We start from the raw sequence: 17,504 nt of genomic DNA, 5'->3' as shown, positions 1-17,504 counted from the left end.
AAGAAAGGAAGGAAGGAAGGAAGGAAGGAAGGAAGGAAGGAAGGAAGGAAGAAGGAAGAAGGAAGAAGGAAAGGCCTCCTAGGGCAGATGAACAGCGTGGGCAGAGGCACTGAGGCAGCCCAGAGACCAGGGAATCTTGACTCAATTTAATTCAACCAAGATGTATTGAGTGCTTTCCACCTACCAGGCACTGCCACAGTTTGGGTACTGCATTCAGTCTCGTCACCCACCCTTGGAGGTGGGCATTATTAGTCCCATTTTATAGATGAGTAAACTAACAGCCAGAAAGAAGAAGGAACTGACCCTGGGTCGCCCATTAGCGAATGAATGCTGGAGCCAGGCTTCTAACCAGCCCTCCCTCATCTCAAAAGCCATGCTGTCTCCTTGCCTGGACTCACCCTCAAGGAGTCTGGCAGGAGGGCAGGAGGAGCTAGACGGTTCTGACACCTGTGCCAGGCAGGCTCTTCTCTTCTCCTTCCCTTCACACCAGAAATTCCTGCCTACTGCCTTTGGGCCACCTCACCAATTTGTATGCATCAACCTTCCAGGCTGAGATCACAGCCCCAGAAGCCTCCTGGCTGCCCTAGCCCACCATGGTCCCTGCCTTCTCTAAGCATCATGGCAGACTGGTCACAGCCTTGCACTTACTCTCCACGCAGCTCTCCCTATCTGGTAGGCTCCCCACTCTCTTCCTGTCTTGCTCACCCCTCAGTGCTGTTCGGGGCTAGCCCCGGGCTGGGTGCGTGGAGCCGCCATCAACCAAATGATCACACCAGTTCCAACTACTAACTGTGATAATAAAGACGTCACTTGTACTGGTGAGTACAAGAGGTGATGAGATCATCAGGCAAGACCTGGTATAATCGGGGGTCAGGGAGGCTTCTGGGGATGAGAGGGGATGTGACATTTGTGCTGAGATTTGATGAGGATGAGAAGTTCATCAGAGAGGCAGCAAGTGCAAAGGCCCCAGGGCGGGAGGAAGGGGCATCTTAGGGAGCAGAAAGGGGCCCTTGGTAACTGCACGCAGGCAGCCAGAGGAAAACTAGCACAAGTGAGTCTGCAGACGTGTGGAGGATTTGGGACCGGGCTGGGCAGTGGGGGGTGAGCCATGAAAATGGACCAGTGCAGCATGGAAGCCCAGCAGCCGACCTTGAGCTAGAGTGAGGGCTCCCAATGGAGCTGTTGGCCAACAGGAGCTCTGGATGCGTGCTGGCCAGCGTGCCTCAGCATTTGGGACTGGGACTACCCCACCTGGTAACGGGGCCATGGTGTTCACCTTAGCCTGCAGTGGTACTCAAGCTCAGGGCTGTGATTTCCATCCCTTCTTGGGACTGACTGGTGCTTTTTAAAAATACAGATAAGCTTCTGAAAAAGCTGATGTAACTTTGGCCACAGTCCACAGGAGAGCAGCCCAAGAATTGTGGGTTTCCACCCTCTGTCATCAATAGCAAGGGCAGAAAAGCAGCCAGTCTCCCAGCGTCTCTGCGACTGGCCTGTCGATTCCCGTCAAAAACAACTTTGTTTTGTTTTATTGGTATTTGGAGAGCGTAAATCTCGGAGAAGAGTACATTCCCCACGTGTGAAAGCCATCTGCCATCAGAGGAGTGGGCCAGAGATCTCATTGGGAGCTGAGGTCAGAGCATCCGACTTGACATCACTTTTAGGAAACGCATTCTCTGGCTTGGTTTGATCAGAAGCAAATGCCCACGCCAGTGAGGACACCACCACTTTGTAACTTAATACCCTGGCCCTGAGGGCTTTTGTCCTCTAGCCTGTGGCTGGCTTCACTAATCCTATCCCCAGGAGGTTGGGGGTGGGGGTGCAGGGGAGACTAGACTGGTCCTAGACAGACCCCCAGGTGAGGGAAGGAGAACAGGGATCCGCCTTCTCTCCATTTCCTTCTCCCAACAGAATTCCAAAGCAGAGGAGGTGGCCCCTGAGGGCAGAGGGCAGGGAGGACCCCCTTCTCTGAAAAAAATATTCCCTCCTCCCTATTGGGTCCTTGTTATAAAAGGCTGGTCTCCCAGGGGTAACACATCACCCCAGTGCCCTGAGCTATTTGATCATGGACTTGCTCTGATCTCCTCCCAGCTGAGTGATTTAGGGCAAATTATTTAACCTCCTACAGGTAGGATAATACCTATCTCACAGGGCTGATGTAAGATCTAACTAATTAATGTAAAATCGATGGTTAGATGCCTAGAATCATACCCGGAACATCTCAGTGCTCAGGAAAAATATCCTTTTCTTTCCCCTTTTCCTCATGGAGGGGAGAGGGCATCCCAGCCCAACGTGGCGCCTGGTTCCCAGCCATCCAGTCAGTCGATACCTATGACCAGGCACCAAGGGCTAAGGAGAAGCTGAGGGTACAGCAGTGTTTCCTGCCACTTAGAGAACATAGGAATATTATGGTCTATCAGCCGCATGATGAAAAACAGATAAATATGTAATATGTTTGTGATAAGTGCTGTCAGGAAAAATGGAGGAGAAGGGGGACGGAAAGTGACGGGATGGCCCGGTGGTGGGTAAGATGGCACTGAGACAGACACCTGGATGACTTGAGGGGTGAGCTGTGCAGCTGACCGGGGAGGAGCGTTCCAGGCAGAGGGAACAGCCAGGGCAAAGGCGCTGAGCAGAGGGCGGTCTGAGGCATCATTAGGACCGACCAGTGGGGAAAGCGTGGCTGGAGCAGATGGATGGAGGAGGGAGGACAGGAAATGAGCAGAAAGTTCAGTCGGTTGGGCATCTGACTTCCGCTCAGGTCATGTTCTCGCCATTCGTGGGTTCAAGCCCCCAATCAGGCTCTGTGCTGACAGCCCGGAGCCTGGAGCTGCTTCCGATTCTGCGTCTCCCTCTCTCTCTGCCCCTCCCCTGTTCATGCTCTGTCTCTGTCTCAAAAATAAGTAAACATTAAAAAAAAATTTATAAAAAGAAAGAACAGCACGGGGGCGGGGAGGGCGTGGTCACACAGGGCCTTGCAGGTAAGGAGTCTGGCTATGACTGAGTGGGGCGGGAACCCAGTGGAGGGTATGGGGCTGAGGAGTAACAGGATCTGACAGATCTTGGAGGGACCCCCTGGCCATGTTCACACAAGAAGCACTGGCAGTGGGAGGACCTCAAAGACACAATTTATGGCCTCATCTTCCCTGGCCCTCACCCTCCTGTAGGCCTGGAAATGGTGGGAGGGTCCTGACGGCCAGAATGTGCCTTCCCCTTCTTCAGGGTCACCTCCTCCTGCTGAGGTCAGATACAGAAGAGGACCAGGGACACCATGGGGTGTCTCCAGGGGGCGCCAGGGAGCCAGACAAAGTGTTGCACACCATCAGGGATGTGGCCTGTGCCTGTAAATGTGCACGTCTGTGCACACAGGCCTGTGTGCACACAAGCATGTGTGCGCGCATGTATTGCGTGTGCACATGTATATGTGTGTGCATGTGTGTGTGCGTGTGTGTATGTGTGTTCACTCCTGGAACGGATTTGGAGAGAGAGCGAGTTCCTTGTCTGCAAACCCCGCTTCTTCGACCCCTCGCTGCCCACCTCCCAGCCCTGCATAGGTGACACTATCGTCCCTTTCTCTTCCAGGACATGCCCTTACTGGCCAAGAACCAGGGTCCTTGGTTCCTCCCCCTGGGCTCACCTGACCAGGGTCCCCTTTCCTGAGGCTGCCTGCTGCTAACCAGGCTGATAAGTCTGTTCAGAGTCTGGGCCTGGTAAATAAGGCGCTAATGAGTTAAGTACGTCTCCCAGCCCCACTCTGGGCCATGACACTAAATTCCTGTGGCAGATTAGGAATATGAGGACAGCTACATAGCAGCTTGCTGCCACTGTCCTCTCCTGTTTCCATGGCAGGATCCATCCCGCTCATTGATCACACTAGTCTTGCCCACTGAGCACAGACTTGACCTCAGAATCTCTCTTAACACAGTGCTCCAGGCAGCATTAATAACCAATTGACATAGACAAGGGAGATAACATATATCTAATATCCCGACTCCAAGGAGTTCCAGTTTTCCCTCCGGGACTCTAATTCAATGACTCTAATGATGAAACTTTTGGCCACTGCATCCATTCGCAGAGCAAAAAAAGAAAGTGTGGAAGAAATGACTTGTTCTTTTACAATAGGTCTTGTTCAAGTAGGTGCCCCTGGGCGTCCCCCTCAAATACTCAGCCCGGGGATTCAGTGTCCATGGGCAGGACAGTGGGACACTCAAGGTACTAGCCTCACATTCAGAGTCCCTGTCCCGCAGGCTACCCTTTGCTACCCACGTCACAGGGCTGTCATAGAGGTCAAATGGGTAACATATATGTAAAAGTTCTTTGAAATACATAAACGTGTATTTCACGCCCTACACATACGTGAAAGGGGGGGGGAGTGATATTCTGTCTATTCTATTCTATTCTACTGATTGTATTTCACTAATCTGAAAATTTGGGCTGATGGTAGGATCCCACCCCTCAAGTCCCATGGGTCCCAAGTTTGGTGTTCCTACTACTAATAATGGGTAAGGAGGCCAGACATGCCCTGAAAATGCCTCGTGGAGGGAAGGAGTCAAAGAGCAGGCATCTCAGGTCCTCGTTCTTGCTGCTACCACTGACCCCCTGTGCACCCTTGGACAAGCCTCGTAACCACTTTGGCACTGGATCCCCCTTTGCCAAATGTGGATGATGCTTGTTCATTCTCCCAAGGTCCTGTGAGGGAAAATGGTGGCAGATGTGAAGAGACTCAGGAACCAAGCTGCCATGCAGATGTGAGTTGTTGTTTCTTGTGATTTGGCACAAGAATGCCAAAGGTTCAACACCAAGGCTGTCTGGCAGGTGGAATCGGTTCATTGGCACGTGACCTAACAAAACCAGGAAAACCTTAGAGGCCAGGGTGAAAGGGTTACGAGACTGTTTCTCTGCTTTGCGTCAACTGCCCCAGCCGAGCAGTGACCCCCAACTGAAGTCAAGGCAGAGCTTTGCCGATCAGTTCAGAAGGTGGTGGTGAGCCAGTAGAGCTGGAGTCATGGCCACTAGGAACCAAGGCTTGGCGGGGGACAGGTGGGAAGGCAGAGATGAGAGGGAGGAGCAGGAGGGACAGGAGGAGGAGAAAGGAGAGAAAAGAGAGAACGAAATGGAAGAGGAAACCAGCAGAAGCTAAAAGGAGTGGAGTTGGAGGTAGGGATGGTGGAAGAGGAAAGGAGCTATCTTCTCCCCACCCCTACCATGAGCCTGGCATTCTCAGAAGGAGGGACCAGGTCTTCCCAGTCAGACCTGGTGTACTTGAGAGTAGGTTTTATGCCTCCCCTATCAGATTATGGCTCTTGCAGGGCAGGGGGTGCGCCTCTCCTACCTCTCCTATCAGACTGTGGGCTCCCCAAAGCAGGGACTACATTAACCACCTCACATGGCGGCTCCCCAAGGACAGGGGACCATACTCCTCCCACACCCAAGACCTGCCAGTGGGGACCATCAATCAACTGGGGCCCAGACCTCTTCCTGCCTGACTATCCTCTTCTCCCCACCCCAGGGTTCACGGACACCTTCAACATGGACACCAGGAAGCCTCGAATCATCGCTGGCTCCAGGGCCGCCTTCTTCGGTTACACAGTGCAGCAGCATGACATCAGTGGCAATAAGTGGTGAGTGAGGGGCGCCCGGGTGGCTCATTGGTTAAGCGTCCAACTCTCGATTTTTGCTCAGGTCATGATCTCACACTTGGTGAGACTGAGCCCCGCATCAGGCTTTGCACTCAGCGGAGATTCTCTCCCTCCCTCTGTCTCTGCCCCTCCTCCATTTGTGCATGCTCTCTCTTTCTTTCTGTCAAAAAGAAAAGAAAAGAAGTGGTGAGTGAGAGCTGTCACCCCACCCAGCCCTGGACCCCCCCACACCCAGCCCCTCCATTGGCTGCCCACAGCGGCCCTCACGTGTAGACACCTTCATGTCCAGTGACTTGACTTCTTGTCCTGGCTTCATATCATCTGCCCTTGACTATGAAACCTCGAGCATTCCACGTCAGGCCCTCCATCTTCTCATCTGAGAAGTGGGAATGAAAATAGCACAGGTGGCACGTTATGTGACAGCACAGGTAGCAGGCATCCAGAACCGATAGTTACCCCTTCCCGTCTGCTCTCAGGGCCTCAGTGTCTCATCAGTGGGGTAGTGCCTCTGATCCTGGCTGCTTGGAGAGGTGTTGGGGGGTGTCTCTGAGGATGGGTGTGTGTGCTCACAAGCTAAACCACAGGCGAAGGTGGGGCAGAGGAAAGCGAGAGTGAGACAGGGTAGGGGGAGAGGGCCAGGAACGCCTCTGGGGGCAGGGACTATCAAGAGGGGGGAAGGTCTGCCTCTGACTTTTAAAAATAACTTTATTGGCTTATATTTTACGTATCATAAAGCACTCTTTTCAAGTGTACAGGTCAATGTTGGTTTTTTTTTTTTTTTCCCAAGTCAATGATTTTTTTTTTTTAAACAAATTTACTAAGTTATGCAGCCATTGCTATAAATCAGTCTTGGAACGTTTTCAGCACCCCAGTAAGATCTGCCCCACACATGTACTATTAATTGCCATTCTTCTCCCTCTGCTTGGGTTTTAGCTGCCAGAAGGCAAGGCCCTCCTTCCCGAAATGGAAGAGGCTGGGCCTCTCTTGGCCCTCTTAGATACCCCTGACGAGTCAAGGGACCACACAAACAGTGGCGACAAACGTTCTACCCTGCTCTCTTCCCAGTGTTGCCTCTGCCTACCCTCCCCAACCTCTTCTCCTTCCACTTCCTCCACTCCTTTCTTGTAGTCAACACTCTAGCCAAACTGAATTTTTTCTCTTTTTCCAGTTCTCCCTCTAGACCTTCTTTGCACATGCTATTCCCTCCCTCAGTGATGTCGTCTCCTACCTTCCCCCCTCACCTTACCCCACCATGCTGATCTGGCTAATCCTCTCATATTTTTTTAAAGGAGTATCTTATTGTCTTTCTTTTGAGGTGTAACTAGACACAATAAAATGTAGACATCTCCACTGTACAGCTCAGTGAAATTTTACCTATGTATAGGCCCATGTCATCACCTTCCAGAACATGATCCAGAACGTTTCCAGCCCCTCAGAAAGCTCCCGTGTGACCCCTGTCACACGGGAGGGGCAGTCAGTGCCCCTCCAAGTAATCCCTATTTTGACCACTGTCACCAGATTTGTTTTGCCTGGTTTTGCACTTCGTATAGATGGTATCATACTGTAAGTACTCATTTATACCTGACCTGTTTTACTCAACATTATGTCTTTGGGGTTTAATATATCGCGGAATGTATTATACTTCGTGCTCCTTCACTGGTGTAATATTCCACTGCAGCAGTGTATTTATTCACTTAATTATTGATGGATATTTGGGTTGTTTCCATTTTTTGGCTAATTTGAGTGGAGATGCTATTAACATTCTCATATATGTCTTTTGGTGGATGTCTGCTCTCATTTTTATCGGGTGTATACTCAGGAGGAGAACCGCTGAGTTAAAGGGTAGGTAATGTAGCTTTAGTATGATCTGCCAAGTACTTTTTTCCAAAATGATTTGCCAATTTCAACTTTTCTTTAGTAATGTAATGGAGTTTCCATCGCTCCATATTTTCACTAACACTTGGTATTATCAGTCTTTTTGATTTTAGCTATTCCGGTGGTATCTCCTTGTGAGTTAAACTTGGGTTACTATAGCGACTAATGCTGTTGAGTAATTTTGTGTGAATGTACTGGCCTTTTGGTATCCCGTTTTGTGAAGTGTCTGATTTGTGACTTTTGCCCATTTGAAAAATTGTGTTGTGTTTCTTTTCCTTATCGTCTTATAGAATTTTAAAAAACATATTCCGCATACAAATCCTTTGTCAGAGAAAAGCATTGCAAAGAACTCCTAGTCTGTGATATGCTTTTTCATTCTCTTAATGGTATCTTTCAAGGAACAGAAGTTCTTAACTTTTATAAAGTTTAACTTGTAAAACTGTCTTATGGTTAGTGTTTCTTGTACATCCTGTTTAAGAAAACTAACAGTGCTTCTCTCAATAGTGCTTTCAAGTTTTCAGTGTAAAATTCTTGTGTCTTTTACGACATTAACTCCTAGGTATTTGCTATTTTATGCTAATTAAAGTGGAATGTTATTTCATTTTCTAATCTTTTTTTTTTTTTTTTTGGTAGTATAGGAAAAGACAGTCAGGGTGCCTGGATGGCTCAGTTGGTTGGGTGTCTGACTCTTGATTTTGGCTCAGGTTGTGGTCCTGGGATTGTGGGATTGAGCCCCACATCAGCCTCTGCATTGAGTGTGGAGCCTGCTTGGGATTCTCTTTCTCTCTCTCTCTCTCTCTCTCTCTCTCTCTCTCTTCCTCTGCCCCTTTTCCCCAGCTCGCACACACTCTCTCTCTAAAACAAAATGTAAAAAAATAAAAATATGGTTGGTTTTGTATCCTTACATTATATCCAGCAATATTATGAAATTAACTTATTATTTCTAATAGTTTGATACTATTCTTCTGAATTTCCTGGGTATACAATCAGATCATTTGAAATAATTACAGTTTTATTTCTTGTTTTCCAGTCTTTGTAGCTTTTATTTATTTAAATTGCCTAATTGCAATGGTCAGGACCTTCAGTACAAAGTTGAATAGAAATTGTGACATTGAACACACTTTTCTTATTTCCTTTATAAGAGGGAAAACTTACAGTATTTCACAATTAAATAAGATTTTGACTATAGCTTATTCATTTGTTATAGATACCTTCAGATTAAGGAAGTTTTTTTTCCTATTCCTACTTTTCTGAGGTTGTGTGTGTATATGTGTGTGTGTGAGTAAGTGTTGAATTTTATCAGGTGCTTTTTCTGCAAAGACTGCAGTGTTATATGGTTCTTCTCCTTTATTTTGTTAATATGGTTAACTATCCTCATTGATTTTTCTAAAAAAAATTTTCCATTGATATATTCTCAGGAATTCTGTTTCTATGTACATGAGGTATACTGTGTAGCTAAATGCATCTGATATATTCTTAATTACGGATATTTTATTTTGCAGCTCCTGAATTTCAATTTGATTCTTTTTTATAGATCCTAATTCTATTAAAATAATCTTTCTCCCATTTGTTGATTTTTTAGTCTTTTTTTTTTTTTTTTTTTTTTACATACTAATCATAGTTATTTTGAAGTCCTTGGCTAACTCCAATATCTGGATCATCTCTGGGTCTGCTTCTAATGACTATTTATCTTATGATTATCAGTTGATTATCCTGATTCTTTGCCTGTTTAGTAATTTTTTATTTTAGTCTATGCTGGACATTGTGAATGTTACACAGTAGAGGCTATAGATTATGTTATCTTCTTTAAAAGAATTATACATTTTCAGGGCACCTAGGTGGCTCAGTTTGTTAAGCATCCAACTCTTGGTTTTGGCTCAGATCATGATCTCACAGTTCATGGGTTCAAGCTCTGTATCGGGCTCTGCATTGGCAGCATGGAGCCTGCTTGGGATTCTCTCTCCGTCTCTCTCTGCCCCTTCCATGCTTGCTCTCTCTCTCTCTCTCTCTCTCTCTTTCTTTCTCTCTCTCTGTCTCTCTCAAAATAAATAAATAAGCCTTGTAAAATAAAATAAAATAGGATAAAATAAAATAAAATAAAGAATTATATATTTTGTTCTGAGAGGCAATTAAAATACTGATGAAATCACCTAGATCTTACCATGGCTTTGTTTGGGCCTTGGTTAGGGCAGCTATCATCTAGTTTTGTCCTTCCTCTTAGGGTGTGGCCTTAATTCCTAAGGCATGGATCTTCTGGGATCTCCCCTGAAAGCCCACAATAGTCATCAAAGTTTCTCCATTCAGATCAGGCATGAACCCCAACATCTCCCAGGCATCGGACAGCCTCTAAAAACTCTTCCCCACCAGCAGATTTTCTAGAGTCTCACAGGATGCATATGCAGCTTAGGAGTCAGCCAAGGATCCTGAGGGAAAATGTTAGCAGAGTTTGGGGGGCTCTTTTTCTGTGGTTGTCTCCCTTCTGCCTGCCCCTACCAAATCCTAGTTTCAGCCCCAGCCTTAATCACTGTTTCCTCCACTCAGCACGGCTGCTGCTCTCTGGATTTTATTCCCCTGTGCCCAAATAAGGAAAGTCCCCTCATGTAGAGAGCCGGGGTGAGTGTGGATTTAGCTCCTCTGCTTGCCTTTTCGGAGTACCGAGCTCTGCATTGTTTGCTGCCCAGTGCCTGAAAATAGTTGTTACGTGTGTTTTATCTAGCTTTCATAATTTGTTTATGGCTAGAATTGAAAGTCCACGTTCTTTTATCAAATGAGATTTCACTTCCTCTGAGAAACCTTCTCTGACCATCCCTTCCCATCACCAGAGTAGTTGCCCCATAGAATTCTGTATCTTGTTTTTCATAACTTTCATCAAACTGGATAGTGATTGTCTGTTTCATTGTCTTTCTTTCTGAAATGAGGGGTATAATCCCTGGCAGTTAGTAAATGCTCAAAAGAACATATTTTGAAAGACTAAAATAATGATTTAAAACATTTTTTAATGTTTATTCATTTTTGAGAGACAGAGAGAGACAGAGCATGAGCAGAGGAGGGGTAGAGAGAAAGGGAGACACAGAATCTGAAGCAGGCTCCAGGCTCTGAGCTGTCAGCACAGAACCCGACGCGGGGCTTGAACCCACAGACCGCGAGATCATGACCTGAGCCGAAGTCACTTAACCAACTGAGCCACCCAGGTGCCCCAAAAGACTAAATTAATGATTTAAATCTCTCTCAACCAGCCCCAAAATATGGCACATATTTTGTATGTGCTGTGAAGGGTTAAAGATTGAATGGAACTGGGGGTGCCTGGGTGACTCAATTGGTTAAGCACATGAGTCTTGATTTCAGCTCAGGTCATGATCTCATGGTTTGTGAGTTTGAGCCCTGTGTCAGGCTCTGCGCTGACAGTGTAGATCCTGCTTGGGATTCTCTCTCTCCTCTCTCTCCGCCCCTACCCCTGCTGGTGTTCTCTCTCTCTCTCTCTCTCTCTCCCTCTGTCTCTCAAAACAAATAAACATTAAAAAAAAAAAAAAGATTAAATGGAACTGGCTTTGGCAAGATTGAATTTGTTTTGACTACTATTTGTTTATTAAGCTTCTGTTAACGTTACTAGTTTCTGCAAAATATTAGTGTGAGTAAGGCATGGTTTCACTCACAAATAACTCACAGACCATTTGAGGAGGCGGCACTAATATCCTTGAAATAATTAAAAAACAATACAAGACAAAATATGAGCTGCTGTTAATTATGTTCATCTTTGTAAGGCCACTTTCTCCATGCGGCTTTCTGGATCCTTCTCCCGGCCTAAAATGGCCTTACCTTTCCTAAACCCTCTCTCCGATGGCATATATCACTTCCTACCTTGTGTTGGAGTCACTTAGGCCCACGGTGCATCCCCCCTACTGGACACCGTCTCCGTTTCCCTGTGTCTGAGAGCAGCCCACACAGCATCTTCCTCATAGAAGAAACTCAGCCTGAGTTTGAAAGGAGAAATCCCTGTGCCCGGGGTCTCTGGGAGGCCTTCATAGAAGAGGGGCGTCTGAGTGGAGTCTTGGAGGTTGAGCCTAGAGGAGCAGAAAGGTCTGATAGAATCAACTCCTGGTCACTTTTGCTGATCTGAGCACATCGTGGGAGAGGGCTGGTACTACACTGTAGCCATGTGTCCTGGGTTTGTTTTCTGTCACAGCTGGGTTGGGAGAGACAGAGAGGCCCTGGAACCCCAGGGAGCTGCACCTCATGCAGAACGGACAGGAGCACACAGGGCCTTTCAGGAACCTGTCCCCACTGCAGGGACACCCATTTATCCAACTTGGATACTTGCTTTTCGCTTCCCACCCCCCCGGCCCCCATTTTTCCTGCCCTATAGGGCAGCATCCCAAGAGCTGTGCTCAGACACAAGACTCTGTGGATGTTGATCATAGGAAAAGAGGTTGATGCCAGTGTCATTTGGGGGACACTGGCTGGAAATTATGCACGGGGACGGCTCCAGTGGTGCGTGTTGATTCAACTCCATGCCAGCAGGCGGCTCAGAGGGAGGGCAGGTCCAAAGACCGTCTCTCGGAGGAAGACCTTGGGAGAAGCTCTCTCGGCCTCCCTGTGCCTCTGTTTGCTTGTGTCTAGAATGGATATGAACTTACCGATCTCAGGGTGTTAGGCAAGATCAGAAAATACCCCAAACGTGAATGTGTACAGCAGGCAGTGGGGACTGAGCGGCTTGCCACAGCGAGCAAGCAGCCAACCCTGAAATGGGGCCTCTGGACGCTTGGTCGAGAGTCTTCCTCTGACAGTCTGCCTCCTGGGTATGGACCTGGCTCCCAGCCCTTCAGGCAGGGCTGGCACACCTGGGTCGGCATCTCCTGGGCCTGCAATGAGGCCAGGGAGTGTGTGTTTTAAAGAGCTCCCCAGGAGACTCTCGCAGGGGCACCCGTGAGGATCACCATCTCCCCTGAGGGTGGGGAGATGCGAGTAGGGGACCACATCAGTCCCCAGTGCCTGCCCAGAAATCCAGGCCCCAGCACCGCTGCAGAGAAGGACCCACCAGCTGTCTTCCACCACAGGCGCCAAGGAGGCCTGGCCCCCATTTACCAGGCTGTGGGCCTCCTCGAACGTCAAGGGCACCAGGGCCTGGTGTAATCAGCTGCAGGATGAAGGGGGACAGACCTGGTGGGGATGTCACTTGATTTCCTTAACCCTTCCCCTTCTGCCCATTGCGCCCCAACTCCAGACTCAAGCTAGGCAAAGCCTTGAACAGTTTGCCACGTGTCTTGGTTTCAGCAGCAAAAACGACACTCACAGACACACAAAAAGGAAAAGAGCAAACAAGTATTCTCTGCCCCTGCTTTTAAAGCCCTTGTGTATTTTCAGAGAAATTTAATCCATGTGACTCTAATGCATGTACATTGAAGTCATTAAGTCAGTTGATTTTTTTCAGACCATTTGATGTCCCAGAAGCTCCGGTGTAGGGTTTGCAGAGGGCCTCTCCGTGCCTTTGGTCCCCCCGGGGCAGGAAGCCTCCTGGTGCTAGGAAAAAAAGCAGAGCTGGGCCCCACAAGTTTCCAATTTGTCATTGAAGCTGTCACCCCTGGAGAGAGAAGCGCCAGCTCTCAGCAAGGCAGAGCATGTTGCTCTGTCCCCTTCAGGGCGCTGGGGAGCAGGAGCCAGACAGCCCTGGTGGGCTCCACAAAGGGAGCCCTTTGGAACTCAGTGGGATTCTAGAACAAGAGGGCCTGGTGAGGTCCCTGGGGTGCAGGTTCAGGGATGTGAGCCACATGTAAGAGAGGTAGGCTTTGTCCTCATCTTCCAGGGGAGGCAACTGAGACTGAAGAGAGAGGACACGGTAAATGCCCGAGCCAGGTCTGGGGCCCAGGTCTCATTAGCCCCAGAGAAGCCCAGAACAGAAGCAGCCCCACCAGCTGGAAACCCACAGTCTCCGTCGGCGGTGTCTCTCCCCACTGGCCATGCTGCTGGCCCCATGGGAACTGAGGCAGTGGTGTCCCCCAGGACCCAACTCTAGCAGAGTCACATAAATGTGCTGTGCCCAGCCAGGAAGAGAGGGTGTATGCTCATAGAACCCCAACCAATACCCAATGATCAATAAATACCAAGAGAGGGCACACAGAAAAGATCAGGGGAATTCATGTGAGGGAGAAATTTCTAATTCAGGAGGCGGAAGGAATCGGGGGAGGCTATGGAGGAGGGGGCTTCCAGATGGGTAGGATTTCCATGGACAGAATGGATGTGGGTGAGAAAAATATAACAGATGGAGGGAACAGCATGGGTGATTGTGCAGAGGAGAAGAAAAAAAAAAAGAGGCCATGTTTAGAGAAAGGATGCCATCCCATGTGGCTGGAGGAGAAGGTGCGGAAAGCAGAGCAGTGAGGCCAAAGACTGGGAGGGCGAGGACAATGCCCTCGAGACTCCTAGACACCAGAGCAAGGCGACTGTATCTGGGAGGCAATGGGGAGCCATTGGAGGTTTCAGAGCAGGAGAGCGGTTCACCCGAGGTATAATTTTCAGGGTGCTCAGTTTGGCTACTATGTGAGGATGGAACCGAGGGAGGAGAGCCTAGAGGTGAGGAGGCTGGTGGGAAGGCTATGGAAGTCTAGGTTAAGGGGAAGGTCTAAGGGCCAGGGCTTGAGGAAGGGGCGGACCTTATGAGTGTCAGTAGTTCATTCATTCATCCTTGAGAACCTGGTGCTAGATCCTGGGAATTCAATGGTGAACAAAACTACAGAGTCCCAACCCTGATGGAGCCCTTCTTCTAGCGGGGGAAGACACATTGTCAGTTTCCCCATCATCTGTCAGATGGTGATCCGTGCAATGGAGAAGCATTAGGCAGGGTAAGGGGAGCTTACGAGTTGGGGGAAGTGCTGCCGCCTTATGCTGGCCACCAAGAAAGGCCTCAATGCTAGGGTGACAGCAGTCAGAGACCGGAAGGAAAGGGAGAATCTGAGACAATCATGGATACTTGAAAAAAAAAAAAAAAAAAGAGTGTTCCAGGCAGAGAAGATGGCAAGTGTAAAGGCCCTGAGGTAGGAAGATGCTCAGCATGTTCAAGGAACCATGAGTGTGGCTGGAGTAGAGTGAGCTAAGGCAAGAAGAGAAGGCGGCAGATGAAACAGGTTGAAGGATGGCTGGGGGCATATCTTGCTGACTGGCAAAACAATGAAAAAACAGAAAAGCAAAACCCAGCAATAGGAGACAGACTTTGGGGGAACGTGTGAGCTAAGCTTTGGCGCCATTGGTCCGAGGTATCCAAGGGTCATCGGGGACAGGTGGCCGGCTGGCAGCAGGGGACAGAGACCTTCACCTTGGCAGGGAGATCAGGGCCCAGACTCAGATGTGCGTTGGGAGAACTAGGTTCACAGAGGAGCGTTCAGAGAGAAGGAGGGGGCTGAGGAAAGAACCCTAGGATGCCCGTGGGTGGGAGTGGGGAGGAGGGAGAGAGAACCATCAGAGGCAAGGGGGAGATGGGAGTTCAGTGTCGCAGAGGGCAGAGGAGGGGAGAATTGCAAGACAGAGGGAGTGGTGCTCACACTCTGAAGCTTGTCCCCGAGAGCCTCTCCGAGAAGCCGCCGGGGGCCCAGCCGGGGAGTTTGCAGCGCTGGGCAAACCTCTATGGGGCCGGAGCCCTTGCGATGGACAGACAGAAGCACTCAGGATGCACACTTACGCACACAGAGTACATCTAGAGGCTCTCGAGAGGACTCACTGCAACTTGTGTGAACCTCTAGAGCAAGTGGTCCTCACACGTCAGCGGGGGCACCAGAGTCCCCGAGGACCCCACATCCAGAGTTTCTGAGTCCGCAGGTCTGGGGTCGGACCTGAGAACTCACTTGTCTAGCAAGCTCCCAGGGGCTGCTGGGGCTGCTGGTCTGGGGACCACACTCTGAGAACCACAGACCTAGAGATCTCTGTCCCCGGAATCTTAAGTTCATGGCAACAGGCAGAAGCAAAATGACCTGAACCGTGTGCGGGGAACCTGTGGGGAAATGGGGACTTTGAGAGCCCAGAGCCAGCTGGGGATGGGGGTGCAGGGGGAGGGGGGGCGGTTTGCGAAAACCTGCTCGCACTTCACTATTGTCATCCCCCTAAGACTCCTCCTGTCTCCCTTAGCCCTTCTTCTGCCTTCTCCTACCTTTCCATTTTCTTTTTTCTTCTCTTTGCCCATTTCCTCTGCCTGGTCTCTGGATTTCCCATCCTGCTCCTTACTCTTCAGTGTTTCTTCCCCTCCGCCCCTTCAGCCCCTCCTCCACCGCATCCCTTGTCTCCCCACGCCCCACTTCCTCCTTGGCCCCTGCACTGGGAGGCACAGAGCGACCTGTAGCAAACATCAATGTGGTTGGTCTTCAGGACTACTCCACCCCTGTGGCATCTCTCCCCCCACCCCCCTGCCTGGGAAGGGTCTTAGAAATTCTTCACCGCAATCCCCTTATTTTATAGACAAGGAAACTGAGTGCCAGAGACAGAGACTACACCCAGGTCACACAGCAAGTGAGTGGGAGAGGCAGGACTGAAAGCAGGTCTCCCAGCTCCTCTTCCTGCGATAGGAGCCAGCCTCCTCCTCCCGTGATATCTCCACCTGGCGCCTAGGTGAAAACTGCCCAAGGCTTAGTCTACCCACCATCCTGGGTCTCTTGTCTCAAGATCACTAGGTGGTAGCTACTTACACTAAGTTGTGATTTGGGTAAGGTGCTCATTCTTTCCAATGCCTTTCTGTATAGACCTTCTCAGATAACAGGAGGCCCGCTGGTGACAGAATTTGGGGTTGACCGGAAAGCTAATCCATGAGGAATAAGTCCACAAAAACTGGGTGTCAAGCCCGAGCCCCGGGGTGCCCTCAGGCCCTGCCCTCCCTCCCCTCCCAACCCCGGCGGTTTCCAGCCTCTCATTCGTGGCCCCCTCCCTCAGGGTTATGGCAGGTCTCAAGGTTGGTGCAGATCTTCTGCCTGGGCAGATACACGAAGGCACGAGGGGGTGGCTTTTTACTGCAGGAAACCTCTAGGCGTCCAGATCCACACAAACCTGCGTTCCCTTCCCTGCTCAGCCACTTTCCAAGCCGCCGGAACTGAAGCATGTCACAGCCACTTACTGGACCAGGGTTTCTTCATCTGCGAAATGGGCATAGTGATGCGAGCCCGAATGTGTTTTCATGAGGGAGCAATAGGAGATGGTGAGCGGGCAGATTTTGCTGGATAAGTTAGTGCCCTATGCTGGCCTGTCCCCCACGAAAGGATGTGGTGTCTGGGGAGAGGTGTCAAGAAGAAGGGCCCTAAGGACTGTTGTTTGGGGGCGGAACGACGGGTCTTATCCAAGCCCATCCCTCCTCCTTGGTGCCCATGCCGGTTGTCAGGCCTGGGGCGGCCTCAGCCTTTGTTGCTGGAGAAATCTCACCCAGGAACGTCCTAAGCCCTCTTCCTGGCTCAGGCCCCGGAGCAGGCTCCCAATACCGCAGCGCATAAATACCCTCTGCTATTTTCTCTTGGAACAAATAAAATCCGGTGCCATGACTCATTCTGGTTAAAGGATAAATCACTACAGCGCAGGATAGGATGAAACCACCCAATGCACCAGAGAGAGGAAGAGAGAGAGAAAAACTGCTCGCGGAAGGGAGGTGGGGGGATGTTGGCTCAGGGCCCCAGGCCAAGATACCCAGCAGACCCTGGCAGGCAGCACATGCACAAGAAGAGAGTGCTCCCCGCCCCTCCCCCAGAGGGCCGGAGCAGTGGGTATCCAGACAGTGGTCCTCCCGGGGAAGGAGCTGGGGGCCCTTCAGGGTCCTTCAGGGCCTGGAAGACGTACCAGAAGCCCACAGCTTAAGACGCAGCCAGCAAACGTTCTCAAGGCTCCTCCAAGCTCCAGATACTTTGATCTCTTCTTGCCTTGTCGTCTCTTCCTCTCCTCCTTTCTTTCTTGTCCTCTCCCTCTCCTCCTCCTCCTCCTCCTCCTTCTTCTTTCTTCTTTCTTCTTCTTCTTCCTCTCCTCCTCCTCCTC

General features: G+C 49.8%; 1 protein-coding gene across 1 annotated transcript in view; it reads left to right on the top strand.

Moving 5' to 3' along the window:
* Window positions 1–17,504, top strand: part of ITGA11 (integrin subunit alpha 11) — a 125,753-nt gene that overhangs the window by 28,071 nt on the left and 80,178 nt on the right. The window contains exon 2 of the mRNA XM_040493086.1: window positions 5,510–5,621. Coding sequence (XP_040349020.1) covers window positions 5,510–5,621 — 112 coding nt within the window. The remainder of the gene's footprint in view (window positions 1–5,509; window positions 5,622–17,504) is intronic.

This window comes from Herpailurus yagouaroundi, unplaced genomic scaffold (assembly GCF_014898765.1).
Source record: "Herpailurus yagouaroundi ecotype Mexico unplaced genomic scaffold, PumYag 184, whole genome shotgun sequence".
Taxonomy (NCBI): Eukaryota; Metazoa; Chordata; class Mammalia; order Carnivora; family Felidae; genus Herpailurus; species Herpailurus yagouaroundi.
This window is presented reverse-complemented; position numbering and strand designations above follow the sequence as displayed.